The 25797-nt window shown below is 30.3% G+C and overlaps 3 protein-coding genes across 3 annotated transcripts; 1 reads left to right on the forward strand and 2 right to left on the reverse strand.

Moving 5' to 3' along the window:
* The first annotated feature begins 15531 nt into the window (after positions 1–15531).
* Positions 15532–20088, forward strand: LOC124923940 (calcium-transporting ATPase 1, endoplasmic reticulum-type-like). The gene is made up of 8 exons (XM_047463945.1): positions 15532–15726; positions 15898–17368; positions 17438–17510; positions 17700–17821; positions 17937–18218; positions 18296–18783; positions 18872–19100; positions 19263–20088. Exons 2-8 carry the CDS (start codon positions 15956–15958, stop codon positions 19836–19838), a joined length of 3183 nt encoding a protein of 1060 aa, XP_047319901.1. The 5' UTR covers positions 15532–15726; positions 15898–15955; the 3' UTR covers positions 19839–20088.
* A 553-nt stretch (positions 20089–20641) lies between these two features.
* LOC124925016 (probable peroxygenase 5) lies at positions 20642–21196 on the reverse strand. The gene has a single exon (XM_047464992.1). It carries the CDS (start codon positions 21194–21196, stop codon positions 20642–20644), a length of 555 nt encoding a protein of 184 aa, XP_047320948.1.
* A 3742-nt stretch (positions 21197–24938) lies between these two features.
* LOC124927834 (probable peroxygenase 4) lies at positions 24939–25467 on the reverse strand. The gene has a single exon (XM_047468318.1). It carries the CDS (start codon positions 25464–25466, stop codon positions 24942–24944), a length of 525 nt encoding a protein of 174 aa, XP_047324274.1. The 5' UTR covers position 25467; the 3' UTR covers positions 24939–24941.
* Between the last annotated feature and the right edge of the window lie 330 nt (positions 25468–25797).

Genomic DNA, 25797 nt, shown 5'->3' on the forward strand with positions numbered 1-25797 from the left:
TATATAAACTAGTGAAATTAATTGAATATTAGATATAGTGAATCATACCTATTTTCAGAATCTTGATAGTGAGACTTTTGAGAGATGTATCATTTTTTTATTTTAAATTTATTTTGTAAATATTAAATTTAGTAATTTGTATTTATTTGAGTAACTATTCTTTTTTTTCAAATCTACATTAATATAATAAGAATGGTTTAAATTTAACGAAAAATTAATACAAAATACCAAATCTATAGAGTATATATATATATGTGAACCATTGACTCAATTTATTTGAGAGCATCAAATTTTTATACAACCAGACACAAATATGATTCACTAAGTATCAATTATGTTCCAAAATATGCAGCCACTCATTTGCAATGCAAAAAAACAAGTGAGATGACGTGTCTAAGTTGGTGAAGTTATGAAATATAATTTTCTTCCAAATTTTAGGTCCTTAATTTATGGTCTTATTTCATTCTTCCTATATTTTCAAACTTGTATAGATAGGAACTTATAGATGCAGTGACAAATATATAAATTCATTCTAAATATTATTTCCTACATGTTATTAGAGTAATACACAACCCTCTTCTCCCTTTACCTTTTTTTGTTCAACATTGGACGCCACTTCTTTTTCGTTTTGTCTTTCATGGCCACCGACAACTCTTCCTTTATTAGCAATCCTCATGAGCCATCAAAACCCTTCACTTGCATCACCATCAGTAGCATCACCAAACTTCTTCCCTCCAATTATCTCACATGAAACTTCAAGTTAAAACTCTCCTCGATGGCTATGATCTACTCAAATATCCAGATGGATCATTTCCTGCACTGGCAACAATGGTCTCTACCACCCTTGAATCTCCGGTGACAACTCTAAATCATGCTTATCAAACATGGCGTCGACATGACTGTCTTATATACAGTGCTCTCCTTACCACACTCTCCCTTAAAGTGACATCCCTGATATCTCAAACAAAGATATCACATGATCTATGGACCCTTCTCTAGCGCACATATGCCAAGGCATCTCGTAACCATCTCAAGTAGTTAAAGGAGCGTCTCCACACATCATCCAAAGGTACCAATTCATCACCATCTTCATGCATTTTTAAAACAAGTTGCAGATCTCCTTCATTCCCTTGGCTCTCCTGTCTTCGTTGAAAACATGACTGATCATGTCTTGCATGACCTCGACGACAACTATAGAGTTGTCATTGATGAATTCAATGCAAGGGACACTGCCATTCCATTTGATGACCTCATCGAGAAACTTCTCATTCAAAGAACTCTCCCTTGTTGCTTTTCAATGGCAGACTCTACTCCCATGACATCCTTAAATGTACAAACTCGACTCAACCATTATGACAAAACTTGGCCTGAACAATTTTCTACATCATCCCCTTCGCGCCCTAGCAATTGCAAACTGTTTCTTGGTCGCTATTAGTGGTACAATGTCAATGGTCATGTTTTGTCTTAGTGTCACACCTTCAAGAAGCAGCATCCAGGTGTCTCGTCACCTCCTTGTGACTCTTTTTCTAACCCTGGACAAGTTCAAGTGTCTTGAAATAATTTTTTAGTTGATAGTGGCGCAACGCATGCACGTCACTAATGATCTTGTCAATCTAGTGCTTCATCATCTGTACACAGGTCTAGACTCACTGTTTATGGGTAACGGTTCAAGTTTAAACATCTCTCATTCTAGAACACTTTTACTTAATGACTTATCCCTCTCAAATACTTTGTGCGTTCCTTCCATACAACAAAAAATCATTTATGTTTATCAGTTTATCAAACAAACTAACTGTTATTTTCTTATTAACCTCTTTTCATGTAAAGAACTTGTAGACGGGCCAAACAACCCATAAAAGGCCCGTGCGTGGATGAACTCTATCTTTGGCCAACCAACTCCCCGTCTGTCCACTTTGTCCGCACAGACTCCTCTACTTCTTGACACCATAGACTTGGACATCCCTCCTCTTCCATCTTCACTTTTATTTAGCAGAATTTTTTTTAGGTTTAAATAATTCCAACAATCAGATTGTAACTCATGTCAAATAAGTAAAAGTCATAAACATTTTTTCCATTAATCCACTTTTAAATCATCTTATCCTCTGGAAATAATTTTCTCTGATGTATGGACCTCCCATATTTGATCAATTGATGGCATTTGCTACTATTGCATTAGTTTGTTGATCATTTCAATCGCTATATTTGGTTATATCCAATAAAACGCAAATCTTATGTGCAAACTCTGTTTCCCAAATTTAAATTGCATGTTAAAAATTTCTTTCATCACAACATCAAAATTCTTTACACGGATAATGATGGAGAATATTGGTTTTCATCCCTTTTTAAGCACTCATGGGATAAACCCAGGGTTCTAAATTTTGCTAGGCGCTAGTCGGGCGTTTAACTGAGGCTAGCGCCTAGACGTTTAGGCGGGGCCTAGGTGAGGCCTAAGCGGTAAATATGCAATTACAACCGCTAATAATTCATTCCAAAATTCCAAATATGAGAATAACAACATTCCAATCATTCCAACAATCACAAAATTTTATCCAAACTTCCAAACAAAACTACAAGTCTACAACAATATACCAAAATAAAAAAAATAAATCTATTGTCCAATAATAATATCACAACAATATGCATAATATAAAATAACATAATAATAATAATAATAATAACAAAAAGCTAACAACTCACTGGCAAGGTACATATTCTGGTTGATGTAGACGATTCATTGACATGTTCAGGTTCTCATCATGAGGTAGAGGATAGAGTGGTTAGTTGGTAGGGTCTAGGTAGCATTTAAAAGTTATTTTAGTTAGAAATTTTAAAACAAAAATGGGTTGGGTGCCCAAATTGACAGTCTAGACGCCCATGTGCGCCGAAAAGGTGACAAAACGATTTTTTCAAACGAATAGACGCTTTTCGGTGCTCTAGACTAGCGCTAAGCGCCTAGGCGGGCGCCTGAGCCGAAATTTAGAACACTGGATAAACCATCACTCCACCCCACCTCATACACCTAAACACAATGGAAATTCTGAACACCAAAATTGACACATTACCGAAACCGGTCTCTCTCTTCTCCATCACTCGGGTTTTCCCCTCACATATTGGCCTCACGCCATGACAATAGTCGCCTATCTCATCAATTGGCTCCCAACATCAATTCTTGGTTACCAATCACCCCATTCCAAATTACTCAATTTTTTCCCGGATTATCATATGTTAAAGTGTTTTGGTTGTTTGTGTTTTCCATGGATTAAACCATATGCTAACCATAAACTTGCACCAAAGTCTATTATGTGTGTTTTATAGGTTACCCGGTCGATCAACATGCATACTTGTCTCTCGATCCAACCATTAGAAGGATCTACACCTCTCTTCATGTCAAGCTTGTTGAATTTGAATTCTCGTACAACTCTTTAGTCCCTCAAACTAGTCCGAGTATAGAGAAACAATAAGACCCACTTTAGCTCTCCATACTCCATCCTATAAACCAACTCATGGTTAGTACCACCCTAAACCCCTAGAGGAGGTCTCAGCTCCCACACCCTTCTTTAGCCAATCTGAGTCCCCTCCCACACCATCCTCACAATGTTTTGTGCCAGCATCTCAACCTGCACATCATCACCCGATCTAAAAATAACATTATAAAACCCCTCAAGATGCTTAATCTTCCTCTCCAACTGTTAGGATCGGGGACGCCCTTGGAGGACCGGGGTATTTCCGGTTTTAGGAAGGGTGGCATCTTACAACACACACAACACTTTGGTGATAGTCCGGTTAGAGACTATAACCGTTCTCAGCACTTCGCAAACTGTCACAGACTCTTGAACCGGGTTCAAGGGCGGAAATGTCTGTTTCAGTCTGAAGCAACATATGCGACTTAGATGATGTTTAGGAGGAGTCGGTTTCAGAAATATGAGTGGACCGGTTTTTGATATAAGGAGTAAGATTGTTTTTGGTTTGTGGTTAGATTAAGTGAATAAGCAGGAAATAAAGGAAATGACACGAGACAATATTTTTTATGGATGTTCGGAGCAAACCCTCCTACGTCAGCCCTTCTTCTCAGGTTATGAGAAGGATTTCCACTAACTTTCAAAGTTACAACAATAACACTGCCGGTCGAGCCCAACTCGCTACTCGCCGGTTACACCAACTCACCCTTGATGTAATACACAACATAACACAAAACACAGACAAAGCAAGGCTTCCGGTTTATGACACACTGGTTTTGAATCGTTCGTAAGATTTCTTTATCTCTCTAAGATTTTCGTAACTTGTGTCGCCATTAATGAGGTCGCTTCGTCTTCCTTTTATAGTAAAGATGACCCCAACGGTCACTTTCTTCTCTCACCGTGGGATTGGTTAATCCAGCGTCACGCCGGTGCAGGGGGGTTGCTTGCACGTTTCACCTTACTCAACACTTGACAAGCATGCAGACACCTCTGAGTATAAGATGACGTAACCGGTTTGCAGATTCGAACACGTGTCAGGCATGCACCATCCGGCTGTCAAGGTCGGATCAGTAAATCATCATTGCTTTCCTCACATGCTTCTGATCGGATCTTATCTTCTTTTATCTCTTCGAGACACGTTTATTTCGTCATATTACGTCATCTCTGCAGTTTGTAGTTTCCGGTTGTTTTTTTACACAGTATAGTCCGGCTGGAATGTAAACTTGTCTTTGCTAGCCGGTCTCTTGAGGGAGTTAAAACTGGTTCCTCTGATCTTGACTTGATCACTTGGAACTGGATTTCTTTGAAGTGTTCTTCCTCCGGTTTTATGAGGCTTCAGCCGATTTATACAATTTGATCTGTTCCTGCACATAGAAGTTAATAGTTGTTTAGTTTTTCTGGCCGGTTCCAAAAATTAACTTACTTATTTTTCTATCAATTTCTCCCTTTTTGATTATTTAGAATAAATATTCAAAAATTGTAATGTATGGCCGGTTTGAAAATTAACTTACTTAATTTTTCTATCACCAACCTCCATTTAAACCCATCACCATCACCCAAGCTCTTCGTGACCTTAATTGGCGCTCAGCTACGCAAGCTGAGTTTGACGTATTACACCGCAACAACACTTGAGAACTTGTCATTTAGTCTTTTACTCAAAATTCGATTAACTGCAAATGGGTTTTTCGAATCAAACGATACACAGATGACTTGATTGATCGGTACAAGGCTCGACTAGTCACCAAATGTTTTCACCACGCCCTAGTTGGGACTATACAAAGACATTCAGTCTGGTTGTTAAAGCGGTCATCATTAGGGATGGCAATGAGACGGTTTGGGGCGGGGAATGCATTTACCATCCCCGCGTTGTTTTTAGTTTGGGGATTTTTTTAATACCATCCCTGCCCTATTCGGTTTTGTTTGGTTTGGGGGATCCCCGCGGGGCACCGTTTTAATAAAATATTTAAAAATAAATAAAATAATTATAAAATAATATTATATAAAGAAATTTTTAATATAATATATATTTTAATATATTGAAATTTTATATTGTTATAAAGAAATAAACTTACAGCTCTTATAAAATATAGTGAATAAATAAATATATTGGTAATTTAATATATTTAATTATGTTTTATAGTGTTCGGGACATAATCGGGGTGAGATTAGGGCGGGGGACACAAATACCATCTCCGTCCCATCCCCGTTCGGTTTTAGGGGAAAACCGTCTCAAACGAGGTAATTCGGTTCGGTTTTCACGGGGCGGCTTCAAATTTCTATCCTTCAAACGGGGTCATCATTCACATTGTCCTCACACTTGTAGTTCATCAAGGATGGTCCATCCGCCAACTTGATGTCAACAATGTCTTTCTTCAAAGGACGCTCAAAGAGGATGTGTTCATGCTCCAGTCCATTGGTTTTATCAACAAAAGTTTCCTTGATCATGTTTTACCGCCTAAAAAAGACAATATATGGCCTAAAGCAAGCTCCTTGCGCATGGTATACGGAGGTTCGCATGTTTCTCCTTTCTCTTGGCTTTATCAATTCAACTATAGATGTATCTCTCTTCATTTACCAAAAATTAGGTTCCACACTATATTTATTAGTATATGTTGATGATATCATTGTCATTGAGAGTTCTTCTACATAGTTGTCCAACCTTATTTACACCTTTGATGCTCAGTTTTTGCTTAAGGATCTTGGATATCTTATATATTTCTTGGGCGTCAAAGTAATTCCTTCTACCATAAGACTCTTTCTTTCACAAAGGATATACATCATTGATCTACTTCATAAATTAGGCATGACTAACACCAAATCAACATCCACTCCATTGTCCGCCAGTGCTCAATTACTTAAAGATTTTGGTGATCTCCTACCTTCCCAAACTAAGTATCGTGTACTAGGAATCTTCAATGCTTAAGTATTACTCGTCCGGATATTTCCTTCAGCATCAACAAACTTGCGCAGTTCATGCACCACCCCAGAATGACACATTGGTCTTCCCTCAAACGGATGCTTCGTTATCTAGTGGACTCTTACGACAAATGCATCTTCATCTCGGTAACTGCTCCGCTAACCCTTCATGCTTATTCAAATGCAGATTGGGCGGGTAATAAGGATGATTATATCTCCACCACTAGGTACTTATTGTATCTCGATAGCACTCTCATCTCTTGGATCTCCTAGAAATAATGTTATGTTACTCGTTCCTCAACCGAAGTAGAATACAAATCTTTAGTTGACACATCTAATGAGCTTCTATGGGTCATATCATTGTTCACTAAACTTGGTCACTTGCCCACATCCAATCCGGTTATCTACTGTGACAATATTGGTGTCACACATCTCAGTGTTAATCTTGTTTTCTACTCTTGAATGAAACATATAGCCTTAGTGTATTATTTTATTCGTGAAAATATTCAAAAAGGTAAGTTTCAGGTATCTTTTGTGTTTACTGATTATCAATTTGCTGATATACTCATAAAACCACTACTTCGACCTCGGTTTGACTCATTACTGTCTAAGTTGCGTCTCTCTTTCAGATCGTCCTACTTACGGGAGGATATCAATTATAATAATTAGTTATTTGGTTTCCTTTTATTTATGCTAAATTGGTGGAGTTATGAAATATAATTTTCTCCCAAATTCTAGATTATTAATTTATGGCTTTATTCTCCTTCTTCCCATATTTGTCAAACTTGTATAAATATGAACTTTTAGATACTGTAACAAATATATAAAATTTATTCTAAATATTTTTTCCTATAATATCCACCTTCTCGAAACACATTTTGCAACGACTAATCATATACATTATTTTTTTATATACATCCATCCTCTGTCAAAATCTCTCCCTATATGGCATCCTTTTATCTTTAAAGTGACTAATTAATATATTTAAACTCATTTTATGTCTAATATTAATTTGTTTTTTAATTTGTTCATTTTGAAATAATCAAATTAATTTTAACCTTTCAATACAAAAAAAACAGCAATCATAAGATGGCAACACAATAAAAAAAAGACAACCAATTAGATTTATACAAATCATAATACGAATGTAAACAAAATAGGAAAAAAAACTCATCTAGATGTATGTAGATGTACAACTAGCAACTAATAAAAGTTCTACATACTATTAAAGTAAACTTTATTAACTTTTACAAAAATATTTATTAATTGTTTTTTCCCTCTCCTTTTTTTATTAATTAAATATTTATTCTTTTTCTTTCTTTATCAATTGTATTTTTCTTCTCTTTTTCATCTTCTTTCTTTTCCCTCTTTTCATCTTCTTTCTCTATCAGTTTTCTCCAGATTTAAAGAAGTTTGCTCAATCAAAAATAAAATTCAACCAAAGAAACTCACTCAATCCTCTATTTGCGACTTCAAAGGTTAATTATCATTCTCTCACTTTAGAGTTCATTGATTTATAAATATTCTGATAAATTTTCAACATTTTCTTTTTGTCGTTTATAAGAATTAGGGAAAAATTTATTTACTTTACTTTGTACCAATAGTTATCTATTAAAATAATTTTGTTTAGAGTATTGATTTGTGTTTATGGTGAAATGTTAAAAATTAAGGCAAAATTTCATTAAGAAAATTATGGCAAATTTTGATTTGTACCATTTGAACTCTATTATATAACTAATCTTAGTTTAGATTCAAAGAATATTAGTAGAAAAGAAAAGAGGAAAATCTGGATGTTTATAAGGTAGTACTCTCATCTAACATTCTAATGGTATCTGGAATCAAAGGCAATAATGTTCGAACTCTACCATTTTCTTTGTGTGCTTACTAAAACTTTAATCCTAAAACTTCACTCATGTTTATGACTAGTTTGTGTTTATGTTGAAATATTAATAATTATTTTGTTGATAATTACGATAGAAAATTAAGGTTAAAAATAATAGAACATGATGAATCGCCTTTACAATTAGGATGTGAAGCAGAAGTGCCTCAATCAGAAATGTCTATAATGAATTAGGGGCTAGCGAAGGGTTTGAGACATGAGTTTTGACAAAGTCTAATGGCGGTGATGGTGAAGTGAAAGTGACTATGACGATGATGATCCATATATGTGTGAAGATATTAGTACTCCCATTTTGTCAAAGCAATCAAGTGAGGTATTCTTTATTGGTATGTCATTTAAAGATCATAACAAATTTAAATCTGCTATGACAAAGTATTCATGTGAAAAAGGGTATGTCTATATGCTAGAACAAATGAGTCGACAAAGGAAAAATATGTGTGCAAAGCAAAAAATTGTAAATGAATGATATATGCTATCAAAGATGGTACAGGTAGTGCATTTTTTGTTAAGTCTATTATGAGTATGTTGAATCGCATTAAAATAATGGTAATGCATAGACTACATGATAATCAAAAATGATGTAGGCATGAGAGTTTACCAAACCAATGATGGGGTCACAATTGAAAATATAAGTTCAATTTAAATTATTATATTTTTATTGTAATTTACAAATATGTACTCTATTTTATAGTCTGGAAGACGAATGATCGCTACAATTGACGGTCAAACATCGCAATACTTACCACACAAGAGTGTTAGTTGATATTGTGAGATAATTGAGATTTGACAGCACAAAAGTGTTGGTTGATAGTGTACGATAATTTAAATTTGGCAACTTGTTTGTATTTGAGATCTTTTAGATGTATTTGAGAAATTATTTATTTTAGGTTTTTGTGAAGGATTTGTTCTACTGTAATAGGTCTTCTACTTTTGTAAAAAAGATTTAACAATTTTTTTTTTTATTTTGAGAAGAGTTTGTTTAATTATAATAGGTCTTCTAATTTTGTGAAAAAAATTTAACAATATAAACAAAATGAAATTAATAGTCTTTTTGATTTATAATTTATAATTTTTAATAGAATTAAATATTATAGTAAATATTGAACTATTTTATTCATTGCAATATTATGTTCATATAAAAAAAAGGTAAAATAGTAGAAAAAAATAAAAATAAAACTTAAATAATAAAAATAATAAATAGTAAAAAGAGATAATAGATTAATTAATTAATTAAAAAAAGAATAAAAAAATAGTAAAAAAAGATAAATATATATATATATATTAATTAATAAATAAAAGAGAAGGAGAGAGAAATAATAAATATTTAATTAATAAATATTAAAATTTTAAAAAAAAATTAACAAAGTTTACTAACGGAGGTTAGAGCCAATTTTTAATAGTATATACGTTTAAATGAACTTTTATTAGTTTATATGTCCAATTGAACTATATCTAAATAGTATATATCTAAATAACTTTTTTTTTTTTTTATGTATTAAATGACCAATCAAATGAAAACAATGAAAAGAAACCCAAACTTTGGAATTCACACATATAGTCAATACATCAAAATATGGTTTGGAAAATTAGTTTAAATTAAAAAAAAAAAAGACAATTCCTTTTTTAATTAATCACATTTTTCCAGATTTAAGGTTGAGTTCGAGAAAAAATCATGAAGAAATAATAAAATTATCGCTACTTACAAAGTTTGATTACAACTTATATTAGGGTGGTATCATTGTAGATGTATAATTAAACTTGTAGCTCTCTAAATATAGTTTAGTCTATTTATTCTAAATTAATAAGTTAATTTTTCTATATAAATGAAAAACATAAATTTAATTTGTAAACTAGTAATATCTATTTTTTTTTTAATTTGGGGGGAGAAATGGCTTATTGCCATTTAAATAAAGCCTAAATGGGAAAAAATAAGTACATGAGTTTTGAATGGTGACAAAATAATCATTTTTCTTAATTTTAAAACAAATAAAACATAAAACTTACCAATCTAACAAACATGAAATACAACAATCTTACCAACATGAATATAAAACAATTAACAAGCAAACAATTACATCATCAGTCACCAATACTTTTGTGACTTATTCAAACATGATATTTAATTGTTAACATAGATTCCAATTTTCTGTCGTAAATGAGAAGACGCCTCCATAGGTGGACAATAGCAAGACCATCAAATATTATGTCACTCCATACTTTATTCTTATTTCTTTTAGCTCTTGAGAAGACTCTAACGTTTCTTTCAGTCCAAACTTATACATTAAAGCTCTAAATAAACACTTGAAGATATTAACATGAAAGGAATCTCCCTTGGTCTTTGAGAGCATTAAGTCCTTAATATGACTATAATCTTCCAAAAAACTATGGAATCTTAGCAAAGTTCCTCCAAAGAACACTATTTTAAAGTGCATTCCCCAAATAGATGAACAAACGATTGATTAACCATTAGAACAAAGAATACAACAAGTATTAAAGATTGTCATGAACTTACTAGTTATGTCTCTAGACTAAACACAATGGAACCACTCAACAAGCTGCCCTGAGTTTGGATATTATCCCATACTAAGCTTGAATTGAACTTATTATTGATTTCTACCTTTCATTCATGCAAATCAGCCCTATCAATAAAAGTAACATTACATTTTTTCGACATCACATCACACACACTAGCATTGTATTTCTCATCATTTTGAACTTTGGTAGATATATAATAGGAAAAAAGTTTACTTAGACGTATATACTTGTATCACTACCTCACTTAAACCTCACTTAAACGTATACGTATGTACTAATAAAAGGTCATTTAAACATATGGATTATCAAAAATTGTTCATTTAGCCTTTTTTAATAAATCATAATTAATTTTTATTTTTTAATTTATATATTTATTAATTAAATATTAACATATTTTTTCTTTATCTCTTTTTTATTAATAAATAAACTATCTATTTTTATATTTTTCATAAATTTATTATTATTTATATATAAGTTTTTATTATTAATTATTTTAATTTTATTTTATATATATGAGTATTCATTATTAATTATTGTAATTTTAAATTTCATCTTCTTTTTTAAATTAACATTGATTATTAATTATTTTAAAATTATTTAGTCCTAATGGTTAGATATATAACAATAATTTATTCTTTCAACACAAAAATAAATTACTTAATAATCAAGAATTAGATAATAATAGTAACTATTTCATCAAACAACAAAAGAGTAATAATTAAATATTAGACAAAACAATATTCCTTACTATTACTTAAGTCATGAATTAAAAATTAAATAAAAAATTATTATTTTCATTTTTGTTCATATTAAATTAAATAAGAAAGAAACTCTTCAAAAAAAAATATTACAGTAAAACATAAAATTCATAAATAAGTTATTAATTTTTTTTAAAAAATGAGAATTTAAGAATTATGATAAATAAAAACTGATAAAAAAAAAGATAAAATAAAAAAAAAACTAATATACAAATAATAAAAATTTAGGAATGAAATAAATTTAAATAGTTTAATTAACGAAAAAGAATGAGAGAGAAAATATATTAATATTTAATTAATAAATATATAAATTTAAAAATAAAAATTAACTATGATTTAAATAAGTTAAATGAGCCAATTTTTGATAATACATCATTTTTTATATTTTTAATAATACATAAATCTAAATCAGTTGTAACATCGAACTTTTTTTCAAAATAAAGATTTATGGTTCAAAGTTTGTAAAGACTTTTGCCTGCCATATAAGCCGGTTATTTTTACTAGTATTTCAATAGAATAATTCTGAAATATTTATTTTTTTCAAACATTAAAATAGCTGTACTAGACTTGACCTGTTAAGGCCTCATTTGAAAGCCCACTTACTGTGGGAGCTTAATTATATTTGTTTTTAAAAAAAATCCCCCACTAATATCTTATTTCCTTTTAAATTTCAATCAATTAATTAAAATATTAAAAAAATTATTTTATTTTTAAATATACTTCAAATTTATTAGTGACATGATCTTGAAAAAGAATAAAGTAACAGTATAAAATGAATTTTTTTCATCAAATGTGGGTAGTCGCAACATTTGGATATTATTAGAAAACGCCAGAAACTTTTCAAAATAATATAATACATATAGTTTCCTTCATTATTTTTTTATGAGAAAATTTTGTGAGCTCGTATGTGGGGGACAACAAGACAAACACTTTTATAAATGAATCAAACAGACCAATTTTATTAGTTGGGTAGGGTTTTAACTATCTATTTCATTTACAAAATTGGTCTTGGTTTGATTTGATTTTGAATAAATTGTAATGGTAAGTTATCATTAAACTACATATACAGAGTATTTCAATTAAATCATCCACAACTCACATAATAACTTTATATAGTTTATATAGTTTTTTTTCTAGATGATTTAACTTTATATAGTTTATATGATCAACTAAAATTAGAATTATCATTTCAACTCCATCCTTGTTTATATAATCAAATACAAAATTACTTTGATAATGTATGTAATTATGCATATATATATATATATATATAATTTTTTTTTTTATTTTGTTTGTCGTGAATTAAGGAGAATTAACACGACACATGACACGTCACAATCTTGATTTTATGCTTTCATTCAAAACACTTTTAGTGGGAATTAAATTCGTAATATTTTAGTCTCTTATATCGACTTTTTTCACCTGATAACCTTAATAGAGTTGTATAAGTAAAAATATTACTTTTAGTTAATTTTAATTTTATTTAAGATTAATGCTATATAAACACTTTAGACTTTTTGACTATAGCCTTGGAAAAAAATAAGTAAAAAGTTTGGTCGGAATTCAAATTTTAAAGAAAATAATATTTAAAATGTTTTTAATATATTTTTAGTCAAATGTCTTGAATATAAATATAAATAAGATAACATTTGAAATAAAATTTATACCATGTATTTATAATTTTCTTAACATTTTTATGGTCCACACTAAAACTCATATTCAAAATTATTTCCAATTAACCCAAATTTAATTATATAAAATTATTAATTCAATTGACTTTTTGTTTATTCCTTTCTTTTGTCGGCTATTTTCTTCTACCATTATTAATTTTTGTACAGTTATTTAATTGACAGTTCATACCTCCACATTTTGTCACCTTTCCTGGGAACAAAAATAAAAACATTTGTGTCAATCGAAGTAGGTAGCAACAGAATATATATTTGTTTATTTATTAATATAATCAAACTTCGAATTTTGTCTACAATTATTTATTAATTTTGATAATTTATCATTCACTAATCAAATTATGATTATTATTAAGAGTAGTTGGATTATATGTGAGATTCTTTTTAAAATTTGATAGTCACAATTACAAATATACCCTGACCACAACTGATAGTCAAAATTACAAATATACCATGACCACAACTAATAGCTTGTTTGATTCGGGTTATTTGGGATTTTTATTTGACCACAAATAATTTATTTTAATTTTTATTTATTTAAATTTTTATATTTTAAATTTTATACTAATAAATAAATATATTTTAATTAAAAAATAAATAAGACATTAGTTTTTGTTAAAAAAATATATTATTAAATAAACTCTAACCCATTAAAATATTTTAAGTGTTAAAAATGTATTTAAATACAAAAGGTCACGAATAAATTATTATTTAAAATGTCTTAAATTAAAATAAGTTATAATAAACACTTTTAAATTATATTATTTTTTAAAATTAAAATAATATATATACAATTTTTTAATTTAATATTATCTTTTATTTTTGCTAAAATTGATCCCCAAAGTTGATAATTATTTGGAGATTTGTAATAGGTTATATTACAGTCATAATCTTATTTATTTATTAATATTTGTTTTTAAGGTAAGAAATTAGTATAATTTTAAATTTATTATGTTTACTCCAATTTAAATTATGTTAAATGAGAATTAAACTTATGATATTTTATAGAATTACCATAGTCATAAACTTATATTTATCTTTTTTTTATAGTTAAAATAATGAGAGAAATTAATTAATTTATTTTTAATTAAATATATTTTCTTTCTAAAATTTTGGATGAAATTATAAAAAAAATTTATTTTTTAACAAACATGATTGGTTTTTATTTTTTTTAAGCAAATAATTAGAATTGAAATTGAGAATAAATTAACATGCCCCATTTTTTTTAATTGAGTAAGTTAAATGTTGGATAAAGAAAAATTCTTTCACCTTTAGATAAAAAAAAATAATTACCCTTAATTTATCGTATATGTTAGGTCAAATAAATATCTTAATAATATAATGGTATATTCAAATTATTTTATTATATATTTTTCAAACCTAAAAATTAAATTATAATTTTATATCCATTCTAATGAAATTAGAATTGACATCAAAACATACCCTAATTCAAATATTTAACCTAAAACATTATTATATATCCTTCTACTAAAAACCTTTTTTTATAATAAAATAATTAATGCAATAAAAAAAATTCAATACTATAAACACAAAAAATGTTTAAACATAACATTAAAATATAAAGTAAGAAAAAAAAATAAGACTTAACATTATTAGAGTGTTTCATATTTTTAAATAATTCTAATTAATTTATTAAACACTTTATTTTAACTCCATATTTAATTTACTATGAATCCAATACAACATTATTTTTCCCATATAAATATCAATATATAATTATTTAAATATATTTATATATTCTCATTAATCTACAGCTTTATTTAGTCTAAATTATTTAAATAAATTAGTATTTTACTATCAATCACTTATTATTAAATTATAATTATAATAACAAACTAGTCTTATTTTATTCTTATAACATTATAAATTATTATGTAATTATAGTATAAAATCACGATCAACAAATGAATTCAAAAATACATGTCAACCTTAATGCTTTCAACAAATTAAATTTAGAGTTTATATATTTAATTTTTATTTGTTTTCGTTGAGCGCGTATTTAGTAATTTTTTGATTTATTTTTAATTGCAATATATTTTATTTTTTTGTATTATTTTAGGTTAGGTGTCTTTATTTACACTTGGCGTAACGGGATTGGATTGATTGATGTGGAGAAGCCGAAGTTTTTTTTTTTTTGTTTTTTTTAGTCAAAAGCCGAAGAAGGTACTCTGGAATATTCTATATATAAATAGACGAAGGCTCCAGGAAACCTGCGTTATTTATTTTTATTTATTTATTATTTTGAAGAGGCGGCGTCAAATACGCAAAGAAAGACAGCGCTTTTACCGTCCGTCGTCGTCTCCATCAAGCAAGGTCTCTTTCTTCTTCCTTCATTCGCACTCTAGTGTTTTCAGAAAACAGTAATTGGGTCCCCACGGAGCGACTTTGGATCCTCTTCTTTCTACATCTATTTTTCTCTGTTTCTGTTTCCAACCGCATTATTTGTACTTGAGGTAACCCAAAAACCCTAACTTTTTTGTACTTGTAGGCCCGTATTACAGGCTTTGTCTTTTCTATCAAGAGAATTTTGGTATTTATTATGAATTACTGTGTGTTTGATTGCTTCAACATTCATAATCAGATAGAATTGGATAATTATGTTATCAACTTTTATTGAATTTCAGGTGGAGGTTGTTGTTTGAGACTACGATTTTCAGGATTGGTTGGTCTTTTTTTTAACTTATGGGTAAAGGAGGACATGCAAATGGAAAGCAGGTGGATACAACGCCAGGGGATAAAGAGGTTTACCCAGCGTGGGCTAAGGATATTGTTGAATGTGAAGAGAAGTTTGATGTGAATAGGGGGTATGGATTGACAGCTAGTGAAGTGGAGAAGAGAAGGCTGATTTATGGGTCAAACGAACTTGAGAAGCATGAAGGTCCGTCTATTTTAAGGCTGATATTGGATCAATTCAATGATACCCTGGTGAGGATTTTGCTTGTTGCTGCGATCATATCTTTTGTTCTGGCTTTGTTTGATGGTAAACGGGGTGATGGGAAGATGGATATTACTGCTTTTGTTGAACCTTTAGTGATTTTTCTGATTTTGATTGTGAATGCCTTCGTTGGAGTTTGGCAAGAGAGTAATGCTGAGAAGGCATTAGAGGCTTTGAAAGAGATTCAATCACAACAGGCTACAGTTATTCGTGATGGAAGAAAGATCCCCACTTTACCTGCGAAAGACTTAGTTCCTGGTGATATTGTTGAGTTACGGGTGGGAGACAAAGCCCCTGCTGACATGAGGGTTTTACAATTAATCAGCTCAACTGTTAGGGTTGAGCAAGCATCATTAACTGGAGAAAGTGAGGCTGTTAATAAGACGAGCAAACCTGTTCCAGAAGATTCTGACATTAGTCTCAAGAAATGTATGATCTTCGCTGGGACGACAGTAGTAAACGGAAGTTGTATCTGTTTGGTTACTCAAACAGGAATGAGTACCGAAATCGGACAAGTCCACTCGCAGATCCACGAGGCATCACAAAACGAGGAAGACACGCCTCTAAAGAAGAAGCTGAATGAATTTGGAGAAGCTCTGACCAGTATCATTGGAGTAATCTGTGTACTTGTTTGGCTTATTAATGTCAAATATTTCCTAACCTGGGATTACGTTAATGGCTGGCCAACTAATTTCAAGTTCTCATTTGAAAAGTGCACTTACTACTTTGAGATTGCTGTTGCATTGGCTGTGGCTGCAATTCCAGAGGGCTTACCGGCTGTTATCACTACTTGTTTGGCTCTAGGAACTCGTAAAATGGCTCAGAAAAACGCACTTGTCAGGAAGTTGCCTAGCGTCGAGACTCTTGGCTGTACAACAGTTATATGTTCTGATAAAACTGGAACTTTGACCACTAACCAGATGGCCGTTACAAAGCTTATTGCCATGGGCCATAGTGCAAACTCTGTTAGATCCTTCAATATAGATGGGACTACTTATAATCCATTTGATGGGAAAATTAGAGATTGGCCAGTTGGTCAAATGGATGCTAACCTTCAGATGATTGCAAAAATTGCGGCTGTGTGTAATGATGCAGGTGTAGAAGAAGTGACAGGAAACAATTTCATTGTCAATGGTTTGCCCACTGAAGCAGCACTAAAGGTTTGGATTGCTCTGTTCTGTTTTACAGGCCATATCTTTTATATACATTGGTCTTTCTTCTTTGTCTAGGTTATGGCTGAAAAGATGGGGCTTCCAAATGGATTGGATGCTGGTAAAAATCCAATCAGCAGCGACCCATTGCGTAAGTATTTATTTTCGTCAAGTTCTAAAATTAGAGCATGTTTGAAGTATTTTAAAATGTTATAATAAGCAGAGAGTGTATTGTTATACTATGATTTGATTGATAATGGGATAAGGGGCATCAAATTAGGCCTTAATCATACTTACCAGGAGGCTGACCTATCTCCCATCCACATTTGTTTCATTTAAGGTTGCTGCCAAATATGGAATAAACTAGCAAAACGAATTGCTACTCTTGAATTCGACCGAGATAGGAAATCTATGGGAGTAATTGTTAGCTCCGAGTCAGGAAGGAAGTCATTGCTTGTGAAGGTATATCATTTTTTTTGACAATTGTAATGATCCAATAACTTTTTGAGTCTTCTTCTTCTTTCTTTCTATTGTTCATAAAACGGAATCAAATCATTTTTTTGGTTCAATATTGCAGGGTGCTGTTGAGAACTTATTGGAGCGTAGCTCCTTTATTCAATTGGTTGATGGTTCTATAGAGAAATTAGATCAAGCTTCAAAAGATACAATTTTGAGAAGCCTTGTTGATATGTCTTCAAGTGCCTTGCGTTGCTTGGGTTTTGCCTATAAGGATGATCTTCTCGATTTTGCTACATACAACGGGGATGAAGATCATCCTGCTCATCAGCTTCTGCTAAACCCATCAAACTATTCCTCAATTGAGAATAATCTAATTTTTGTTGGCTTGGCTGGATTGAGGGTAAGTTGGTTATAATATTTTTCTGTCTGATTCTATTTTTCTTGCATCTTCTGAAGGCATAATTTAATGTGGTGTAGGATCCACCTCGAAGTGAGGTGCGTGGAGCTATTGAGGACTGCAGGGTGGCTGGAATTAGAGTCATGGTCATTACAGGAGATAACAAGAATACTGCAGAGGCTATTTGTCGGGAAATAGGTGTTTTCGAAACATACGAGGACATAAGTGGTAGAAGCTTGACAGGAAAAGAGTTTATGAGTCTACGTGATCCAAAAGCTCATTTGAGACAAGGTGGAGGTTTACTTTTCTCCAGAGCTGAACCGAGACATAAACAAGAGATAGTGAGATTACTGAAAGAAGATGGAGAAGTGGTTGCAATGACTGGCGATGGGGTGAATGATGCTCCTGCTCTTAAAATGGCCGACATTGGAATTGCAATGGGAATTTCTGGGACTGAGGTTGCAAAGGAAGCTTCCGACATGGTTCTAGCTGATGACAACTTCAGCACCATCGTTGCTGCTGTTGGCGAGGGCAGGTCCATTTACAATAACATGAAGGCCTTCATAAGGTGTGTAGTTCTTTACTTGTGCAGCTTTTTTGCTTGGCTTTTATTTTTAAATATTAGAAACTTATTATGATTTTTGTTTTTGTCGCAGGTACATGATTTCATCGAATATGGGAGAAGTTGCGTCTATATTTTTGACGGCTGCTTTGGGCATCCCAGAGGGCTTGATTCCTGTTCAGCTCCTGTGGGTCAATCTTGTGACTGATGGACCACCAGCAACAGCCTTGGGTTTCAATCCGCCAGATAAAGATGTGATGAAGAAACCCCCACGAAGGAGTGACGACTCACTCATAAATGCTTGGATCTTGTTCCGATATCTGGTATTATAATTTTTTTGCTTATAAAACGAGTAATAATGCTCATTTGAAAACACTTTCTAGATTTGAATCACAATCTAAGTTCTACCTGAAAGAAAAAAAGTGTTTTCAATTTCGAGAGGAGTATAATATATATATATATGTGTCTTGCCAAATTGATTGCAGGTAATTGGATTATATGTTGGAATCGCTACTGTTGGTGTATTCATCATATGGTACACACAGAAATCTTTTCTGGGGATCAACTTGACAGGGGATGGGCACAGCCTAGTCACCTATTCTGAGCTGGCCAACTGGGGCCAATGCCCTTCATGGGAGGGTTTCTCGGTATCGCCATTCACTGCAGGATCACAGACGTTTCATTTTGAAGACAATCCTTGTGACTACTTCCAAACAGGAAAAGTAAAGGCGATGACTCTCTCATTGTCCGTCTTGGTTGCCATAGAGATGTTCAATTCCCTTAATGCCCTTTCAGAGGACGGTAGTCTCTTGACGATGCCCCCGTGGGTCAACCCGTTTTTACTATTGGCAATGTCTGTCTCATTTGGGTTGCATTTCTTGATCCTTTATGTCCCGTTTCTTGCTCGAGTGTTTGGAATTGTTCCCCTCAGCTTGAACGAATGGCTTCTGGTGCTGGCAGTTGCGCTACCCGTGATCTTGATCGACGAAGTTCTCAAGTTTGTGGGTAGGTGCATGAACCGAGTGGCATCGAGAAAACAATCCAAGAAGAAGACAGAATAAATGGTGATTTTGTTTGAGTGAAAGAGAATAATAAGATGGATGGGAAAAACATTGATTTGATTTATTCAAACATGTGTAGTTTTTGTTACTACCATTTTACTTACTCATTAACCATACATGCCCAAAGCTGCTGTTAGGAGATTAATTTCTCCTTGGAAATCTTTTTTTTTTTTTTTGGTTTTAAACTTTGTTTTAGAAACAGTGTAGTTAATTTTACTTCTTTCTATATACATCTTATATTTTTATTATTTTAACTGCATATGTACTTAAACTATTTATTTATCAATCAAAACATGCACCAATCTTCTTTAATCCGTCAGAATTTCTAGTATTCATGTTCAAAATTTCCAATCATTTTATCAATTATACGATATTTGCTGAATTATAAGAGAACATACATTTTTGGGCAAGATTGTTATTTGAGATTTGAATTTTAATCATGATAGTTATCACAATTTTATTCTAAAACTTTTTTTCAAATTGACAAAACATGTATTTTTGTTAGTTAGAATTTTTTTTTTTAATTAAATGATCATTTAATGGTTTGTTTAACCAAGAAATTGGAATTTAAGTTTAATTCAAATTACTAATTTAATAGAGCTTTTATGTATTTTAGATTATCATTTGAGTGACTTAAAAAATGTAAAATATGAGGAAATATTTTAAAAAAAATATAAATTTAGTATTATATATATTATGAGGATATAATATATATTATATATTAAGAAATAAATAAGAAAATAGATTATTTATAAATGCATATGAAGTTTATAGCAACTGCATTTTTACATATATTGATTAAATTATTTGGCATTGTTGTTGTTCTTCTTCTCCATCTGATAAAACAAGGTTCCATCAAATGAATCCTTCACAGTCTGTTTCTGCAACAAACCATCTTTATCCTTAAACAAATTGTACAACATCTTCCATTCTGTAGAAGCTGCAACCGATCCAGCAACATCATTAGGTACCTTATTACCCTCCAACATCGCCCCCAATTCACCTTCTGTTAAGGCATCTTTATGTGTAACCGCATACTTTGTAAATATCTCCTCAAACTTTGATTCCACAAACATTCCTTCATTGTCATACGCACCCGAGTCACTCCCGTGTTTGCCTCCCTTAATGTTCTCAATCTCTATCGGAAATAACATAGATAAAGGCTTTCCAGGTCGGGTTTTCTGGCTAAGGGCTGTATGGATGAGAGCTGTAGCCGCAGTGGACAAAGTGATGTTAGAACCGAGTGCCATGAGTCCTTCCAATGTCTCATTTGGAAATATAATTCCATCATGATTACGGTCGAAGAAAGAAACATGTTTTTGCAATGCAGTCATATTATTCCCAAAAGCCTCTGGCATATATATCCAATTCATGAGAAATAAATCAGTTTAAACACAAATGACGAAAATCAATTATATATGAAGAAGACAAGAAGACATACTAATGACATCGTGTGAAACAAGATTATGGATGTCTTTTGCATGATGACCAGAAGCAACTTGAGTATACAAATTTGAGGCAAGAGACAAGAAAATGAGCATACATATATTCATCATTAGAGTTGATGTTTTCATCTTATACTTGAGATTTTGATGTATTATTAATATTGTAGTTGAGATTGAATTTGAAGGGAGTGTGGTGGTCATATACTTATAGGTTGAATAATAATAATAAAGTTAATTGGTCAACTATTAATCTATTTCCAAGATTATGTTGGAAATATGCTAAAATTTGAATTTGAATTGACTAAAAAAAATATTAATAAGTTCAAATATTTGTGAAATTTATTTAATCTTTTTTTTGTATCCGGATGGATTAAAGCCTTATTAGTATATATAGATATAAATGATCAAATATATTGAAAGATTATGACTGAAAAATACCAATATTTTTTTACATATAACAGATAAAATATATTGAAAGATTACCAATATTTTTGAAAAATACTGATAATATTAGTTTGTTGATATACCAAAAATATACCGATATCAAAATTATCGATACAATATTGATATTAGATTTTTAAAATTTTAATATATATATACTAAAATATCGATATAATAATTATAAATTAGATAAGTGTTTGACTATTTGATAGTCTTTGTTTTATTCGGTGTGACTATATATATAATATCGATTTCGTATATAAAACTCGATATATCGTAAATATTCGATATGATCGATATGTTATTTGTATTCTACCGATATTTGTGTATACCGAAATTCGGTACGATATATAGATGTAGTTTTTTCTTATACTGAAAATTTTTGATAAGAATGATAAAAAAAAAATCAGTTACTACTATATGGACTCATCCTACAAATTATAAAATAGATATTAAAACCCCTAATTTCAATTCTAACTTTAGTTCAAGATGAATAAAGCTAAATTTGTTTTTAATTTTGTATTTATCTAGAAAGTTATCACAATTCTTATGGATTACGCTTCTAATTTAAGGTATTTTTAAGTATGGATGGAACTAATTATTTTGACTAACTCTCGTCACTAATTTAAGCTATTATATTGAGTTTCATTATTACTTATTGGTAAAGAGCTCTTAAGTAATATTTAAAACATATTACTTTTAGATTTTGTAAACCTAATTCAAATCACAAGAATTTAGTTTGACTTTATCAAAGTTTAGTAATTTGTAAAGATTAAGAATATGAATGACTCAATTTTATCATTCTGCATATGTTACTGTTTGTTTATCCAAAAATTATCCAACCTCTTTATTTAACTTTTTAAAATATCTAACTTTTTATATTTCCCTCATTCATTCTAATATATTATTTAACTAAAATTTTCATTCTTTTTCTAATTATCCAATAAAATAGCATTGTAACAAATTATAATTAATTTTATAAATATAATTATATCTAAATGATTTTCATTTTTAACTAAAATGTGTACATAAAATTAAAATTTAACTAGACTAAATAAAATTATTAAACTAAAATAATAAAAAATAATTTAAATATTATATATTAAAAGAAAATACATTACTAATTAATATACATTAAATATCCAAATAAGACTTCGGAAAAGATGATAATGATTATGTTGAGGGCATAGTCAACTATGTCTTTTCTATCTTGCGTCCTCTTCATAGGGCAGTCCATTTAATAAAAAATTATCCATTTAATAAAAAATTTAAACAGTTAAGTTAAATTTATTGTGAATTTAAATGAAAGTTGTTATAACATGATAGTTCAAGTTAAAATCTCACTAAGAACAAATTTTTTTTTATTTTTAAATAGATTTAGGGAAATAAAAATTAATTTTACATTTTTCAGCCGGGTGGACAGTCCAAACCTCGGGCCGACTCTGTCTTGTATGTCCGTCTTGACTGGATAGTCAACATCGCTTATAAAATTCCAATTCAAATATATGAGTTTTGCCTTCTCTAACCATGCTTATTTTTTCTTCTTCATCAACAATTAGAACAATGTACACCTCTCAGTTATTTACTAGTAAAAGTGTCGACTATGTTTAAATTAAATTTAATTAAACTTGTATTTTCACATTATATAATGTATTGATAGATTTCATTTAAGTTGCATTTCAAACAAAACCTACCACAATATGTTAACATAAAAAATAATATTGACGAGGGAGGGTAAAAGGTATCTATAAGCTTGATAAATGTGAGTATCTGATAGTCGGGTTCGGGCATAGTAAGGAAGAAGATACGAGTATCTTATTAATATTAAAACTTAATATGACTTTTCAAATTCTTCATCATTACAAATATCTCATAAATACATTATTTAAGTTAGTCTTATCTACACTTCACTCCAAATATCATCATAAATACACCCCACTCCATCTTTAATTTTTTTATAATATCAAGAAAATATTCTCTATATAAATCTTATATAAATCTTTATCTTCAATTTACTTTAATATCAAATATTACATCGTTTCATCATTTTTCATATTTAATCTTTTAACTTATTATTAACTTTCATTTTATTATATTTTTCACTCTAGTTTATCTTTTCAATATCTACCAAATATGTATGTGATAAATAATGTTTTTATATATATTTTTAATTTTAAAATTATTTATGTTTTTTTTTTAAACTTTATAATCTCATAATTAATTTTTTAATCGGGTACCCGTCGTGATCAAGTACCCGACAAATTGAGGATGAGGATAAAAGTAAAGATACCGGTCGGGTTCAGATTCAGAGTCAGATAGTAAAATCTATATCGGGTTCGGGTTGCCATCCATTTGCACACAAGAGCAAAACTTTACATAAATTCAAATTAATAAATCTAACTGAATGAGTTTGTTTGAATTCTCAATTCAAAGGAAAATTATTTATATAAAAATTAACCCTATGAGTTAATAATTTGAATGGACTATTAATTGAAAATTTGTATTTGAGATAAAATTGATAAGCCATTGTAAATTAATTTAATAATTATACGTTTAGAATTAATAAAATTGACAAGTCATTGTAAATTAATTTAATAATAATGTTTAGAATTTATTAATTATATATTTAAAAAAAGAAAGTTGTTAAAATAATTTTACAAATTTAAAATTTAAATATATTTAATTTATAATTGAAATAAGTAAAATATTTAATTAAAACATAGGTAAACAAATATAAATAATAAAGAAAAGTCAAACAATATAATTAAAAAAAAGGTAAACATATATAACATGAAGAGATTCTATGTTGATCAAATATTTAATTTATAATTTAAATAAATAAAATAAAATATTTATTTAAAACATAGATAATCAAATATAAATAATAAATAATAAATAATAATGAAAATTCAAACAATATAATTAAATAAAAGAAAAGAAAAGAAAAAGGTAAACATAAAATGAAGAGATTCTATGTTGATCCACACCCAATTGATATATTATTTTCCCTTGTAAATCCATGAGTTTTCATGTCCCAATTTTTTCTTGGCTTTTTATTTTGGACACTTATATGATACAAGTGATAAATAACTTGACTAAATATACATAAGTTAGTCTTTTTTCTTCTTTAGTCATGAGACAACATACAATCTGTTATGAATGTAACATATTATTTAATTTTTAAATGTCGAAACAACATACAAATTTTTTAATTAAATTATTTTCCCTTATGACTCTTCTCCAACTGATAAAACAAGGTTCCATCATAAGTGGCCCTTACAATAGGTTTCTGTAACAAACCATCCTTATCCTTGCACATGCTATACAACATTTTCCATTCCGTATAAGCAGCAATCGATCCAGCAGTATCCTTAGGTACCTTATTACCCTTCAACATCGCCCCCAATTCACCTTCTGTTAAGGCACCTTTATGTGTAACCGCATACTTTGTAAATATCTCCTCAAACTTCGATTCCACAAACATTCCTTCATTGTCATACGCACCCGTGTCGCTCCCGTGTTTGCCTCCCTTAATGTTCTTTACCTCTATTGGTAATTGCAAAGACGGAGGTTTTCCAGGTCGGGTTTTCTGGCTAAGGCCTTGATGGATGAGAGCCGCAGCCGCAGTGGACAAGGCGAAGTTAGTACCCATTGCTCTGAATCCTTGGAATGTCTCCTTTGGATAAATAATTCCATCCTTGTTTCTATCGAAGAAAGAAACGTGTTTTTGCAATGCAGTCATATTATTCTTCAAAACATTGGTCTCATAGGCAGCCGTTTCTAGCATCCATTTGATCAAACAATTAATTAGTACAAACACAAATCATTAATATATATACACAAACATAGAGAATAAAACATACTATCGTTAATGTCGTTTGCATCATCGATCGTCATAAAATTAGGTAGACGATCAGAAGAAACTTTAATCCACATATTTGATGCAAGAGCCATAAAAATGAACATACATAATGTTTTCATCTTAACAATAAATTAAGAGAAAAGGATGAATGGATTATTAATTTTGTATTTGAGATTGAAGGAGTGTGGTGGCCATACACTTATAGGCTGAA

This window comes from Impatiens glandulifera, chromosome 2, assembly GCF_907164915.1.
Source record: "Impatiens glandulifera chromosome 2, dImpGla2.1, whole genome shotgun sequence".
NCBI classification, from domain to species: Eukaryota; Viridiplantae; Streptophyta; class Magnoliopsida; order Ericales; family Balsaminaceae; genus Impatiens; species Impatiens glandulifera.